The sequence below is a fragment of the Bombus affinis genome, chromosome 3 (assembly GCF_024516045.1).
Source record: "Bombus affinis isolate iyBomAffi1 chromosome 3, iyBomAffi1.2, whole genome shotgun sequence".
Lineage (NCBI taxonomy): Eukaryota > Metazoa > Arthropoda > Insecta > Hymenoptera > Apidae > Bombus > Bombus affinis.
Genome location: NC_066346.1, coordinates 3,569,360 through 3,585,592, shown reverse-complemented (window position 1 = coordinate 3,585,592; position 16,233 = coordinate 3,569,360). Strand labels below are relative to the sequence as shown.

Genomic DNA, 16,233 nt, shown 5'->3' with positions numbered 1-16,233 from the left:
AATATATACTCGCCCTAGTAACAAGGTATCGCATAAAAATATAGTAGACAGGGTGTATTCCTTATTTTATTATTTTACTTTTATTAAATAACGTGTCACCGAGTCGCAGCACCGTACAGCCAGCTTCACGCTGCGGACTCCGTATTTTAGATACAAAAGATTTTGTTACTCGAAAACGTGGACGATAAAAACTAATCATACAAAGTAGAATATTATAATTTACACGTAATCTAAGGAGTGGTCCGACGCCACCCCAGCGGTCAAATAACAAACGTTCTTTTGTTTTGATCGGCCGACCGAGCCTTGTGATGTCTTCTGAATCTCCCACGACCAATTACAAACATTACTGTGTGTCAGTACATGGTCCTGTCGCGTCGTCCGCACACGCACACGTTCTACCGCTTTGACCATTCGGCAGACATAGCTGATCCTTGTTACACCTTCCGTTTTCGAACTGACAGGCGTTGGTCACTGTCGTGAACAGACAAACGATAATTTACGATGACGATTAATCCAATTATCGTTAGGGTACGAACGATAATACGGAATTATGGTATTCGATCCGTTTAATATATTTTTAAGAGGGTGATCAGTTTGACGGAGAACAGGAGAGGAACGATGACATAAAACTTGATTTACCTCTCGGGCACGACTCAGGAACGACGACTATTCCGTATAATTTACCGCTTCCCCCTGGTGGTACCGATATGGGCGGCTTCCTGTCCCCGGTGCTCTTCATGGCAACTTCGATTTTGTGACTACGACGGTAAATAATGGATGATTGAAATATCTCCGAACTTGCATGGTACTCTACTCGATTTTCCTAGCTCGTTATCATTCACGCTTAAGCTTTACTATCTCGAAAGATATTTTACTGGCTGTTCGATAACGCTGAAAGCGTTTTAACTACGATATCGCTCGAATATTCAATTTATGTCGAGTATCTTTTTGTTTAGGCCAAGTACAATACGAGATAACGAAGTGCTGTTTTATCGACAACTTACGTCTTCCAATCGGTCCAATAATAATTCTGCTGGGAAATCGCGAGACCGAACGGATAGGTGAGCTCGTTGGCGATCACGTTAATATTCCTGCTGTCGATTTCCATGCAGCCTGCGAACGATTATAAAAAAAAAGCACGGAGTAAAATTATCGAGTTACGAGACGACGATCGTGGCGTGTCTGTTAACAGAGAAAATTTCATGGGAAGATCTGTCCTTACTTATCGTAAATGTTCCGGCGTCCGCCCAGCACAGCTCATCCATCGCCCAATCGATACTTAATGAATTCGGTAACTTCACATAATCCCCTTGAAGGAAGATTGCACGACCGGTTCCATCCTCGTTGGCCCACTCCAATTTCGGCGACGCACGGTTCCAATCCGACCAAAATATCTTCCTGCAAACGATCAAATTTCCTCATTTCGCGTTACAAGCTTTTACATTTTCTCCTTAACTCAATACCGTTAAATTATAATTAATTTTCAGGCAACAGACGCTTTGCGTTCAATTTACTGGCTAGCGAATGGATGATCGAATTCGAAAAAACAATACTCACCCGCGATACGGGTGTACAGCTATTCCTCTAGGATTGACCAGTCCGTCTGAAACGAGCACCTTCCGCTTCTTCGTATCGAGATTGGCTACCTCGACGGTCGTTTTGCCCGAGTCGGTCCAGAAAATATTTCTCGAGATCCAATCGACCGCCAGTCCCTCGGGGCTGCTAACTTTCGGCAAGAACGTCTCAGCCATCGATCCGTTGTACGTTAACTCGATTATTCGATTACCTGGAAAATAAATCTCGTCTAGACAGAGCTTCTTCGCTGGTGATATTTTCGTCAGAAATTTCCTCCGTAATCCCGGCGACGTAAAGTTTCAAGAATATTGACATTTACCGGTGATGTCGCTCGAGTAGGCTTTCCCGTTCATGCAATCGATGTCGATCGCGATAGCCATCTGTGTGTACGCTATGTAAATCGGGCTACCGAGATTTTCGTGCGTCGGAGCGAACGGAATTCTCAACGTAGCCATTCCTTGATTCACCAGCAGGAAGTTTGCTTCGTGTTTTGGTCTTTGCTCGCAGTTGGTCCCATCTCCGGCGAAACCTTCGTTGCATACGCAAGCAAACTGATTTTCTCCGGCGGCCACACACGTAGCGTCTGGCGAGCAGATCGTTGGTTCGTGTCTGCAAGATGACTGGGGCAAACACGTGAAACCGTCGCCATAATAGCCCTGCAAGTAGTCACAATTCGTTAGACAACGACATTTGTAACGAATGAATTAGCTGTAGCTTTATGTACTGCGTTAGAGAATAAAGAATAGTCGTGTCTGACCATCTACGTTTTATTTCTACTGTCACCACTCATATAATCGCGCGTTATATTTCGCCAATAACTTTCTTACGCGTTTTGAAATATCCTATAAAGTTGTCAACAGCACCATGTCTGACTACCGACCGTTCGTTCCTACGGTTTCGTTCTGGAGCACTTTCAAAGTTGTCCGATCAGTTACATTCTTTCTCTACTTTGTAAATCTTACGAGACTATTACCGGTGCTATGTCTGGCTACACTTAGTCCACTACTACTGTTCGCGCTCGAACCGAGTCCAAAGTTAACTGTTCGGTAGCGTTCTTATACCACTTTCAAATGCTCTATCGAATTACCAGCAACTCCATCAATATCTCATCTCTCCAATTTCACCTAGAAACCCATAATTCAGGACGAATTTGCGGATTCAATAAACATACCGGCTGGCAAACGCAGGCGAAATTCGCGGAGGTTTGATTGTAGCCACAGACCGCGTTCCTGCCGCAATTATTCAGCACGTTGCAGCCAATGTGGTTCTCGACGCATTGACGGACTCCGTCACCGTTGTATCCCTCGATGCAGACGCACTTGTAGCCACCTTCGCCGCTGGATACGCACTGCGCGTTTACGTGGCACTGAGATGGATTCGTCGAGCAGTCGGATACCACGCAGCGACCATCGACCATACTGAATCCTGGATTACACGTGCACTCGTACCGCGAGTTTGCCGGGTTGTACGAGCATCGTTCGTTCTCCAGACAATCAGTGGTGCTGCTGCATTCATCTGCATCAGAAACGATCGTTCAAGCAAACGAATTTTGACGATCAATCGTGATTCGTTTCAGAAATGTTTTTACAATTGATTTTATCGTGTGTGATCATGCAACTGTGCAAGTGACAAAGCGACGTTTCTCGGCTTTCGCGAACACAGACTGAATAGAAGCAAGTACAAGAGAATTCGTAATTTTAAGATAGACATTTTACGAGTAAAAATGTACGATAGAGGAATTGAAAAAAATAGAAAAAAAAATATGGAAGGTGATATGACCGATAGCACTGCACGTAGTTCCGTCCCCTTCGAATCCTGGATTGCACACACACTTGGCTAAGGACTCCTCCTGCTGGCAAGACGCGTTCGGGTCGCAAATGTCCACCTCCAAACAGGACACCTCTGTGCCAGAACAACACTTTTCATTCACTCGACAAATAACAACGCCATGGTAGTTTGCCTCGAATGTGAACGGTGATATTTCATGGGAACGAAGAAAGAACAAGATGCAAGTTAACGTACCTGTTTTTACACACTCCATACCATCGCCCTCGTAACCGGGATTGCAGCGACACTCGTAGTCCCCGGTGGTAGCCATGTAGATACATTGGGCGTAGGGGTGACACCTGTTCACCACGTTGCACGACACTAGACACAAGCGTGTGCAATTACGATAATGCTCTACCCGATGATCCGTAATTGCTTCGACTATCCACGTCCGAGCGTTTCGTGACGGGTTTTTGTGAGTCGATCGCATCGATCGTGTTTGAAAGCTCTTACGCCTTCGTGGAGACGTGCCAAATGTTTTGTAACAGGTTGACCGTCATATTGCTCGCGTGATATTAATCGTCGAGCTAAACCGTATCGTTTTATACGCTAGTATTTCAAAATTGTCAATAGGACAGTAAATCTGTTCGTAAATAGATTAGATAATAAACGAAAGGAATTTAATCGATGTGCGCAGAAAGCGTGTAGCTCGTGCGAAATATTTTGTTAATAGGCAAAATTAGCGAAAGCCAAGCTGAGTATCATCGTACAGTGAAATCCAGATGGACCCATCGTTTCGTGGTTGAATCCGGGCCGAGGCACGCAAATCTCCTCTGAATGGTCGTAACTGTGACTCCAAGGACATACGCAGTGGTCTTCGTAGCATTCCGGGACTGGGTGTGCCGATACTAAAACGCACGATGCAAACCGTTCGTCGCTGCTGGTTAGTAATCATCGCAAATCACACGGGATAATTATAATCATTTCGTATTTTGTGCTATCACGGCTCTGCATCGAATCGTGTTCTACGTGCGATTAGTTGTCATGCATCGATACGTGTCAATCCGCTTGAGGATTAAATTTGTAATTAAATTTAATACTTCTATAATCTTCTTCCTCGAAAGATTAAAATTTCTATCTATTTTAAATTTATAATTAAATTTAGTATTTAGTACCCGTGTATTCCCTTCGTCATAAGACTGAAACTCTCATTACGATTTACTTAAATCTTCAAATTCGTAATATAAATACTTTCTCGTGCAATTTCACTATTTCAAATTCTCAAAGCCCAGATTAATAAACCAAACGAATTCGAGCGACACTGCGGTCGAAGAATGCATTTGTACGAACGTCCCTTTGTTGTACTTACAGTCCCGATCGGGAGAGACGTCAGTAGATCTTCCAGACCCTTCCTGCGGCATACATTCGTTATTCCGATATTCCCAGCCTCTTGGACACCAGCACATCTCCTCCACGCACTGCGGTTTCGGCGGTTCGTCCACTGCGGTTGGCTCTGCTTCCGGGTAACACGTGTAGCCATCGCCTGGAAACGATAGCGATCGTTGACACGGAAGGTTATCGCGAGATTCGTTTGCAAATCATCGCATAGTGGAACAAGAGGAAATTGCACGATTTCGTACGAATCGCCCGAAACCATTGTGATTCCGTAGTAACTCAATTTTAACATCGCCTTGCAAGTTTCTGACTAGCTGCAATGAAATTAGCTGCTTGGTAGTTGCGTTTGAAGATATTGAAATTCGTATTAGCAGGTGGATTCAATTACTTTTGCAAAGTACCACAATATTTCCGACTAATTCGATATCCTCTGTACTACACGAAATATTTCAAATTTCAATCAGACGATTAAATCGATTTACAGAATGTTTCTTCGCGTTATCACGTAGTAAATCCTTACCAACGAAGCCTGGTAAGCAGATGCACACGTGCTTCTGCCTTTCGGCGTCGAAATTGCAGATACCATTGGACGAACAGTTATCCTCGACATCACAGGAAGCTGCAACAATTCGTCGTATGGTACCAACCCAACTATTTCTCATGTACAAAATCAGACAATGAGCGTCCTTACCACGTTGCGACGTAGGATAGCAACCCTGTTCGGTATCCTCGAATCCAGGCAAACAGATGCAGTTAGGCGCACCTTCGATCATCACGCATTGCTCGTAATTTTCGCATCTTGTTTCCTCGCAAGAAGGAAGACCTGTATTTTCAACAAAAGGTACGCTACTTATTGACAATTCGTAAAACAGAGTCTCGCCGTGGAGTGCCTCGAAAATATCGATTTTCCAGTTGAACTAGTAGCTAGGCGTGTTATCAGACTACGGTAATATCCGTTCGTTGGTAACTCACTTTCGCAGATTCGACCGTCACCGGAGAATCCGGGCCTGCACTGACACGTGTGGCTGCCTTCTTGATTAATGCACTGCGCGTCGGGAGAGCACATGTGATTTCCGGCGGTACATTCGTTCACATCCACGCAAACTGCGCTTCCGTCTTCCTCGTACAAATACTGATAGCTGATAACAAAAAGAGAAAATTGCACGTATGAGAAGAGTATCACCGAGGTGATTTATCTACAAACGAAATAAAATCCTTTTCGATTTTTCAACACATCTAACCGTACTACCACAAGAGCGAGAAAAATATATCCCTTTGACGTTTTCCTAAATTTTGTACGCGATCTTCGGAGAATACGCGCGTAAATCAAAGTGAAACTTCTTACCCAGGATTGCAGACACACTTAAAGCTATCGCCGTCGACGACGCAGAAGCTGTGGTCGCTGCAGGTCTCTCTTCCCTGAATACAGGGATCTTCTTCTTCGAGGGGCGCCACTTTTGTATTCACCGCGAAACGTATAATTCCCTCGGTTGCCTCGTAGGTAGTCACTCCTCTGTAGAACTTCAATCTGGTCGTGTCGTCCTCGGGTTCGACGTTGAGATACGGACACTCGTTATAAACGATAGTTTCGTCTTGGATAAAAGCGAGTTCCCGCTCTTCCCCACCTTCGTTCAGTTTGCAAATTCTCTCGCTTTGCGCGCGGATCACGCCGGCCTGCGCTCTCGTATAAAGTTCTTCGTAGTCACCGTAATCGACCTTGGTGTCTCTGGCCAACTGAGGCAACGTACCTTCGATCATTGCCTCCACTTTCAGCTGACCGAACACGTCCAACCCGAGGTAATTGCTTCGTATCGTTAGTTTGTCGCCCGTTGACGGATACGTCAGCACCGTCGTATGATTGAACATGCCCCCTGAATCGATCGTTTCTCTACGTTAACCATTGTTAACAATGGTTTTGTCTTGAGTCTTTGGTTTTGTTAGGAAATAATAAGGAAAGGGAATAATAAAACGGAATAAAGCTAGGAGAAGCGATAAAGAATAATTGTATAGTGCTCTGCTGACAAGAAGTCATTTGTCAGGCGATACAATTTGTAGAAACAATCTACCAACCAGTGTGATGAGACGATACTCCTTTCACTCTGTGAAGTTAGACTGGTATTTTGTTCGTGAAGCTTGTCAGCAGTACACTGTAACATCGTCGGGAAGTACCTGTAAGCTCGTATCCATTTTTCGTCTCGCCGATCGGTTTAGCGAACAGCCAACCGATCACACTGCCCAGATTACCCAACAATTGGAAACTGGCGCCAATTTCCTCGGGTACTCTCGATAGAGCCGTGTACGTTCTTCCGTCTTTCGGTTGCACGTAACACTGAAGATCTCTCGCAGGGAACTCCACGTCGTTGATCGTGCCGGAAACGCGGCCATTTACACGCAGTGGAATATCTACAAATTTGTACAATCCTTTAAATTTTCTTAGCTATTGACTGAAATTAGCTCGTACTGGTCGTAAACCACGGTGGTCGGTTACAGAATCTTGCTATTCAAAGGGCCTAGTTCCGAGAATCCGCTGTTTTACGAGGTCATCGAAAGAGCCGCGTAGTCAGTTGCCGTGGTCTATGAATAGATCAGAGAGAACGCGACCGGAATCGTCTGTTGTCGGCGTTCGTTTCGCGACACTTGTCGCTGTCGAAAAGGGAAGAGTCGGTTAAAAGTACGGGCACCTCTTGAAAGCGAATTTTTATGTAGCGTAGCTACATCAAAGGAACGTGACTCGCGTATAATTGAGGGGGTTGCTGGCTTTACGACGTAGTGGAACCGTGAAACGACGATTCTCACCGTTTGGCAGGCAGGATTTCCCATTGCCGAAGAATCCTTGCTTGCAGTGGCAGCAGAAGCCTACCTCGTAGTCAACACACGTCGCCCTGCTGTGGCAAATCGTTGCTCCTATTCTACAATTTGGTACCTGATTCGATGCGCTGCTATCTGATCGATAAAGCAATAAGGAAACACATGGTACAGTCTGAAGAAAAACGATCGAACGAAAAATTCCAGCGATCTAAGCTAAGGATTGATAGTCGATAGAAATTTTACCTTCGATATTGTCGGGAACTTTCACGTCGCTGTCGTCGGAGATCGGTCCTATTTGGAACAGCCACTGTCCAGGTCTGTTCACGTTCGACCATCTGAAGGACAACGAGGATTACTTTCTCGGTCAAAGACAAGATAAATCGTACTTTAAACAGGTATCCAGTGACTCACTTGTCGACATTCTGAATCTGATCCGTCCCGGAGCCTTTCAACGTGTACATTCTTCCTTCGCTCATTAATCCTGCTTGTGCCTTCGCGTCAGGCAAACCATTCGGGTGCGACTCACCTTGAATCCATTGTACACCATTCTCCGGATACAATAGTTCCACGTAAGAATGCGTGCCGTTCGACGAGATAGCTACCTGGTACGTGTTCACCTAAGAGGAATCGAATTAAATCAGAAAAAAGGAAAGATAGTGATCGGTCTCGTCTCGTTTATTTAGCGGTGTATCTTGCACGTGAGAAAATTTGCCTTTATTCTTAGCAAGTCGACTCACTTCCACTCACCTTGTCGCTCTTTCCGTTATAGTATCCAACGGCCAGCCATGTGGCGAGGAAAACGTGAGTCGGTACGAAGTCTGCGGCGTCCGCGAAAGCGCTACGAACCATTCCTCCGGCTCTGGCAAGCACTGTTGGTGCGTCCGTTTCGCCATAATACACTCTTCCAGAACCGCTAGTGTCAACGTGTGTATAGAGCGGCGCGATAACCGGATCGTCGAGCGGGAATGCGATATTGAAAAACCTTTGCATGGCCCTTGCGAAAGAGAGGACGCCATTTCCGTTTACCTGCAACCAGGTAAGGTAATCTCTTTAGCCCTTACTTCTGTATTCAGCTCGTCGTAATTAAAAGTCTCATTACGCGAATGAGAATCGAAAGGGAAGATCTCACAGGCTGTGTCGGCAAACTTTCGTTATCCGTACGATGCAATCCAGAGATAAAATTTCCCCAACGGTCTTTATCCAACTTTTGCTGCACACCCCCTACAGGGAGGTTTCTAAATTTCTCCACCTTCTACGACGCGATCCTGTCTCCAGGTAGGAATCTGCATATCTAGATTCTCTTTAATCCGAAAGAAACCATGAAATAAGGACTAAGAGAACTCAAGAAATTTTCGATAGCTTCTGAACGCATTTTACCTTCTCGTTTAATAGTCCAATCACCCTCTTCTCTATAATTAAAATTTTAAATCTAACAACTTCCTTATCGCAACATCGGTTCAACGGACGGTTATTAAAATTAAAGAGTAGAGAAAGACGACGTTCTGCAGAGTTGCCTAGACGCACGTGTAGTGGTTATTAGACAGGTAAATAGTACGAGCATGTGTCGGGAATCCATGGATGATGTAACGAGACGTCTCGTATGTACACCAAAAGTCATTCACCCAGTGTACGCGTCGTTTAACGAAGCTGAGACATTAGTAAGGGCTCGAGTTTGAAGCTGCTCAGCTTGATGCCACGCGTCTGCGAGAGTAAACGTCGTTCCGTCAATTGGCTAAACTGAAAGGCGCGCGCGTTGCTCCACATTCGTGGCGGGAGCAGCTGTGCCGTCGGCGCCACGGAGAAACGATTCCCAACGTTTCACGAGGACCAAATTAAAACTTCACCGAAACTCTATTTTTGCTTCCCCGCGAATGTTTTCGTCAGCTGGACCTCTGTCTACGCGCGGCCTACTTTGTCGCGTATTTTTGGGTCACCGAGATTCAAATCTGGAAGAAGAGATTTAAACGCTTGAGAGTTGTTGACAGCTTTGGCTTTCGTTTGAGAAATATTTTTCAAAACGATGCTTCGATCTTGGTAAACATAACTGCGAAATAATGCGAGGATAGTGGACGAAATTCGATAGAGGTTCAAGTTCAAATGTCGAATCTCTTAGTTTCCAAATCGTGTCTTTGAATATTCGTCTGTGCCGCTGTATCAAATGCCTACCAAGCGGACAATTTCATAGCTCAATACGATTATGAAACAGTGTCATAACACGCATGAACGATGCGCTTCCAGGTCGAGTACCAAACAAATGGAAAGACGGAAGTGAAGCTTCGTAGTTAACGACCCTGGCTAATTGACGAAGTTTAACACGTCAACGAAATTCCGGCCTGGTTTCGACCGCTCTCACGTCCCGATTCCTCGGCTCGAACTTCTGATTGTTCAACGCTCTCGTATTGTTTTCACGTGCTGCGGATATTCCTACCGTGTCGAATTTAACACCCAAGCCTGCGCGTATTATTCAACGAGCGATCTGGTCGCAAGAATTGACACAAATTAAATTGACCAGACGATGATCCTCTTCATCAGGCGCCGACTCGCTGTCACATTGCTCTTTAAATGCGTGGCATTATATGCATACAGTTTTATTCAATTATTTGGTCTTTTTATTCGTTTTATTTTGTAACTATCCGCATTTTTACAGATTTTAAAAGAATTCTCGTGATCTTTCAAAGTCTGTTTTACTTCTTCAATTGCACAATTTCATCCCGATTCAACGTATGTCCCTTTAGTTTCGCACAATTTCATCCAGTGACTTCAACGCGAAGAAACAGTTCTAATTCTGCTTTGAAACCGCGTCTCGGTCGATCGAGCCTTTTCTTCGCGATCGATGCGACCAATTTCACGCCATCGGAATCTAATTGAAAAAATCGTTCAAGGAAAAGAAAAAACGAGTGGAAAATGAAAAGAGTGCACATCCAAGTCCCCGTAATTATCCCGATCGACCATCCAGCTTTTCTCTCCTTTTATTCCCGGCCACGATCGATGACAATCGGCACGAGTTTGCCATTTCCGATTAGATGATTTTTCGTGTGATAATTACGAGGGCACCGGCAAACCGGGATCACCGATAATCGATGAGGCATGGCAACTAGCTCGAGAGTGGACATCGATCGCGTCTTCTCCGACTGTCCTTCTCTCTCTTTCGCCTCTCTTTCTCTCGATCCGTACTCGAACGTTTTGACAGTGGCGAGTTTCGAGAGGAGAGTCGCGACTAACGCTATCTCCGTCGGGGCTATCGCTTGGGTCGTAGGTCACAGCTGAGCCGATGACACACACGCACACACGTAATCCCCGGTAATCGCGAACGCGAGAGAAAACGGTGAAAATAGATAGAGGCTGCCTGGAAGTAATACGACGAATCCATCTTACTCGCCGATTCTCTTCCTGATGTCACTGATTATGCCAGCTGCTCGTTCGTTAAATAAAAACCCGAGGGGACTTGCATCGAATGGAATAATTCAAATGAACCGACTGTAATTCCACCTCCTCGTAATTTTAAATATATACGACGACACGATCGGACAGTTGGTTAGATTTATTGTCTGTTACTGGGATAATTTTTCGCTCGTTCGAATAATCAGTTTGCGCGGGCTGTTATTCGAATTTATCTCGGGGAAAAGCTCTACTTTCACGAGTAGAGAGATGTTATCTCGATAGCTCTCGAAACTTCAACAAAATTAAACGCGAAAGAAGAGATCACTGGGACGCGATCACTGGAAAACCGCGGTCCACGAGTGCTTCGATTAGCCGGGCAAACAATAACCGCGACTCCGTTAAATGCCAACTTCGTGCAAGTTTAAACTTCAAAATTCGATCGTTTCACGGGACACTTTACAGGAATAACGAGCAGAGATTCGCGGTCTGGGGATGGTCGTGCAATTGCGCCTGGAACCTACGCGTTTCCAACGTTAGCTAACGATCACACTCTCGACGAAGATCGTTCCGAGAGCGAACGATCCACTTTTCTTTCTTTCTATGAGGATAGATCATGTTTTCGAGACACGGGGTGGACAAGGCGAGTCGCACGCGCTAACGCAATCGTGTAATCGGCTGCAATCATTCTGATGACTGCGAATCGTCGACGATAAGCGACGAAATAGAGATGATTGTCGTGTAGGCAGAGCTTCTAAGTAGACCGTCGCGGATATATCGCAGCTCGTATCTGTGTCAATCAATTCGTCGGACCTAACGCAGGTTTGCATGCCAAACATCTATTCAATCCCTTCGATTCTCCTAAGGAATTGCATTTAGATTCAGACATTTTCGTCGCGTGCGATAAATTATCAGACATTTACCGCCTGATTCCTTGTTCCTGATTGCCATCTAACGCGACGATTGCCCGTTAATCGACTGCACTTTGTTTTCGTAATCGCTCGATTTAGAGTCGTTAAATCAATGGGACATATGTGACAGTGGCGGCGTAACGTTTTACAGTAAGCGACACGCGGCTTCCTTTCGAATTTGTCATTTGCCGAGAGACTGCTTACATTAAAAATAATTTCACACGACTACGTTATTGGCGGTAATTTAATTAACCAGGAACTTTTCAAACAAGCCTAATTGGGCTTCGCGACGCGCGATGACGTCGCCGGGAAGATCTGGAAGAATCGTTCGCGGAATTTCACAACGTCCCCGGTGCGCTCCTCCTACAAATCACCCGCTAACTAATGTGGGAAAGCGTCAAGGCTAATTGGCTGCGTTTACGCCGTAAATCGTCGGTCGCATTAACGTCCATCTGGATGCAAATCCACCGGCCGGCTTCCGATACCATTCGTTTAGCGAGATCGTATCGTTCGCGGACGAACACGCGGATAACCAACAGGTATCTCTCTTCGCTCTCGGTTCAATTTCCGCGGAACGGCGCGCAATATGCGCCGGCTAATTGCCGCTTCGCGCCGTTTCTCCCTTTTCCACTCGATGAATCAAACGCGCGTCGAATCCCGCTTACGTATTTGTCTATTTAATTAGCGACGTTCGTCGATCGTTGTTCGGAAATTTCAGCGCTACTTTTGCCTGCGTGCCTCGTCGGTTTATCGTGCCTCCTCTACATCCTTGCGTAATGGGGAAGAAGGCTAATTAAATATTTATCTGATGCTCGACGGAGCTTAATTACGCGCGGCTGCGCGAAAAACGAGCCTAGCTTTCGAGCCAGGGCGAAATGGATCGGGGAAGTCGCAGTTAACAGCGCGCCTGATCCCACCTATCGGGACCACATCTTGATGAACGAGGATGCTCGAATACGCGTATGCTCGTCGCGTATCTTCGCACATCCTCGTGTACCTTTGCGTATCTCAGCGATCGAGACTCCGTTCTCAACTCGTTAACCGAGTATTCTGCGATTATTTGCCGATAATTCGTCTCCCTTCCGGTCGTCGAAAACATTTAGCAGGTTCGTTCGGCCGCGTTCATTCGATAAATGCACGGTGCCGAAACACGAATGGCGCGTTGATAACGTGCCCACTATTCGGCACGGCATGACGATCGCGTTATTGAGCGTGTCGATGAATGGAACGTTATACTACGAGATTCATCGTCATCGTGCACGTGGTCGATGTAGTAAAGTAGGGGGTACGGCGAAGTAAGCTATAAAATTGTTATTTCCAAGCTATTTTTCTACCAGCTAATTATAATTACGCAACGTTTAACGTATCAATGAAGGACATCTTATTAAGAAGGTAGCAGCTGGTCAGCCGTAAATGGGTTCTATCAGCGTCACGAGTCACGGGTTGCAGTTACCTCGAGCCGATCGCGTGTTTTCCTACGTGCGGCTTTTTACGCGGCGATGAAAACATGACGCCGCTCGACATGCATGAGATCACGCACCTTGACTCGCTTGGATCAATTAGAACGAAGATTCATTCGAATACCTACGTCGCATCCGTACGCGTGGGGGAGGCGTACCGTGCAATCAATGCCCATTCACGCTCCGTACGACGCTTGCGAATCGGTTCGTGGAAAAGTGAGATCACCGGAGAACTAACTACAGTCCTCCTCTAATCTCGCAGTGTTTGCTTTTCATGACTCAATAGCGTTCGCGACTAATCTAATGGCATTGCGTCAAAAATTTGAATGTTGATAATTTAAGGACGTCTTATCTCTCTCTCTCTTCCCTTGTCTCGGAGGAAGAGTTTCATTCTCGAATCGATCCTCGCGTATCTGACAATTGTCTTCGGTGTTCGAGAAGTTTCCGTGAAACCGTGAATCTTATCGCAAAGCTCTCGTTCAGCCGATCGTCGAAGGAACGAGTTCCACGTTCGGGGGAACATGATCCGCGTGACAAGTGACGCGCACCGAGACAGACAATATGAGAAGCAGCTCGTGCGACGACCCAAGCGCAATTAAGCGATTGCGCGCCGGCTGCGGCCGTTTGACCGTCATCGCGGACAATGAATTCGTGTCACGCCAGAAAATGACGCCAGATTAGACCACGAGCCGAATTAAGGGGATGACCGAATGTTCCTGGCTTTCCCTCGTTCCGCGCGAATTAATATCAACGAAACGAATTACACCATCGTCGAAAATGTGGTTGTTTCTGCCTCGCCTTTTTCGATCTCTACGCTTTTCGAATTCTCTTTCTCCTCTCCTTGTTACATCAATCGAGGCAAAACGAAACGATGCGTTTCCCGAGGGAACGGCTTGTTATATTTAAACAAGGGAGAAGAGACGTTTCATCGTGCAACGCGCACGAGTGCCGATCCTAATTTAAAACATTAAATAAACGATTTTCCTGTTGCGCACTCCCTTTCCTCACAAAGCGTAAACAGTGGCACGCGCGCTTCGTGTTTACACAATTTCGCGCGCTGCAAGGGTTATTCGACGTTCGAGCGGCTCCAGCCCGTGGCCCTCTATCGAAGTTTTACCGTGTATTTTTGTGAGCACCGAAATTAAACGGGGCCGGATGCGAGTGGCCACCGTCGCCCGATGGAAAACCACAGAGATCCACGCTGCTGGATAAAAATAACGATTTATCTGTCGAATCGTGTGGCTTTCTGTCCAGCTTTAAAATAAATCCGACTGCTTTGCCAATTTAACGCGTAATATAGAACATTTTATCATGAAAACTCTCAACTAATCTCGCTTTTTCCAATCAATCCGTTGAAACGCAAGGAAAAGAAATCAGGGTGAAATAAATTAAAATCGATAATCTAGAGAAACAAATCACCAATAAATAAAAAGAAATATAAACTGGTGTACTCACGAATATGGAATTGAAGATCTTATCGTAGAATGCGATGGGTGTCTTGAGAATTGTCTCCGCGGATAGAAGCAACCCGTTTACGTCCGACTGTAGGATCGAGGAACCAGGTGTCGTGTAAGGGTACAAGTCGTTTTTGTTGAGGGCTGCGGCGAAAGGCGCGAGTAGGGCCCCAACCAGGGCCAGCACCACAGCCAGCCGCGAGACGCTGAGAGGACGCGCGCGACGAGTCATTCTCTCTCGGACTGCCTTCACGCTACTGTCGATCGACACCGCCACAACGGCGATGAGTTCTCGCTTGCCGCCCCTTAATCGCCTTTGCCCGCTCATCCTCTCGGCCGCTCTTCTTTCGAACGCACGAAACATCGTCTCTCTGCTCTCTCCCGGTGCCGCCGATAATTTCGTGCTACTACCCCCTCCATCGACACAGTCTGTCTCGAATCGCTCGCCTCTATTCCTGCGAGGGCACACGCGAGTATCGTCGCGGTTTCGCGCGATATCGTGGGTGTCTTTATATTTTTTAAAAATTTTTTATTATATTTATATTTCCGATTTTCGTAGCCTCTTTCGAATGAAACTGATTGCTTGCGATAAATATGGAAATAGCGCAGATTGACTTTGTATTTTCTAGAAATGCAACAGGTAAACGATAACAGATCAGGATATGGGAAACGACGAAATTGATCGTGATATGATCAACCTATTATGTCAGTTATGTTATAAATCTAATTTCTAGTTTAATTATGCTATGAATCTGGCTAATTACGCTATAAATCCAAAGACCTATATGTTTAACATTATTCATGTTCGTTGTACTACTGTCTAAACGTCATTGTCTTACGTGTTATTATGTCTGCTCGAAATTCCACGAAGCCATGCACTCAGAGTATCCATAAATAATACTTATCCTGTTTACTGCAACTGATTATCATTGACTCGACTTAATTATCAGGCTTGCGATAATATCTATGGCTTCGAATTCATTCATTCTCCCGTTAATTTAGTGTTCTACGTCTCTTTAAATAATTTACGATAGCATCACGGTTGTATAATGCATTCGAAGGGAAATACCGTAGCAAAGATACGAGCTTATTTTTATTCAGCAAAGTGTTATCTATTATCTGTTGCGCGCAACGCAAACGAGTTTCATTTCGCGGTTCATTCAATTGCAGTTTCGATCGCCAAGGCCTGCCGGATTATGCGGCTTGATCTTTGCACGAGCTTTTAATGATTTAATTATAGCAATAATCGTCATTCACATCGGGAGCTTTGCAATTGTATTTCAAGGTTGCTCTAATCCACGTGCACATCGAACGATCGTAAAAATTCTGCGATTTCTGTCCAATCTGAATCTTCTAATCTAACGTCTCTTTTAATGAGAATTTATTTCCTACTTCTTCTTATGATTCAATCTCATTCTTCCGCGAAACGAAACGAAACGACAATCACAAGGTCGAAAATGTAGAAGTAGTAAATATAATTAGTTT

The 16,233-nt window shown here is 45.4% G+C and overlaps 1 protein-coding gene across 5 annotated transcripts; it reads right to left on the bottom strand.

Moving 5' to 3' along the window:
• Positions 1-57: 57 nt before the first annotated feature.
• LOC126913988 (nidogen-like) lies at positions 58-15,105 on the bottom strand. 5 transcript variants are annotated; one of them, XM_050717335.1, is made up of 21 exons: positions 14,750-15,105; positions 8,293-8,571; positions 7,957-8,162; positions 7,789-7,880; positions 7,534-7,680; positions 6,907-7,140; positions 6,083-6,608; positions 5,710-5,876; positions 5,429-5,560; positions 5,258-5,356; positions 4,712-4,885; positions 4,113-4,250; positions 3,598-3,723; positions 3,355-3,477; positions 2,747-3,090; positions 1,895-2,231; positions 1,558-1,786; positions 1,223-1,398; positions 1,005-1,113; positions 640-758; positions 58-471 (listed from the first exon to the last, which is right to left on the bottom strand). In XM_050717335.1, exons 1-21 carry the CDS (start codon positions 15,074-15,076, stop codon positions 344-346), a joined length of 4,212 nt encoding a protein of 1,403 aa, XP_050573292.1. In that variant the 5' UTR covers positions 15,077-15,105; the 3' UTR covers positions 58-343. The 5 variants fall into 5 exon arrangements, with proteins under 5 accessions (XP_050573292.1, XP_050573293.1, XP_050573294.1 ...); XM_050717336.1 differs by lacking the exon at positions 3,355-3,477 and having other exon boundaries at positions 14,750-15,104; XM_050717337.1 differs by lacking the exon at positions 4,113-4,250 and having other exon boundaries at positions 14,750-15,103.
• Positions 15,106-16,233: the final 1,128 nt, after the last annotated feature.

Coding starts and splice junctions, on each gene's coding strand:
- LOC126913988 (XM_050717335.1), bottom strand. CDS start 15,076: ATGAGCGGGCAAAGGCGATTAAGGGGCGGCAAGCGAGAACTCATCGCC. Junction 4,886..5,257: donor CTGCTTACCAGGCTTCGTTG/GTAAGGATTTAC, acceptor TATCGTTTCCAG/GCGATGGCTACACGTGTTAC. Junction 3,091..3,354: donor AACTACGTGCAGTGCTATCG/GTCATATCACCT, acceptor TTTCTGATGCAG/ATGAATGCAGCAGCACCACT.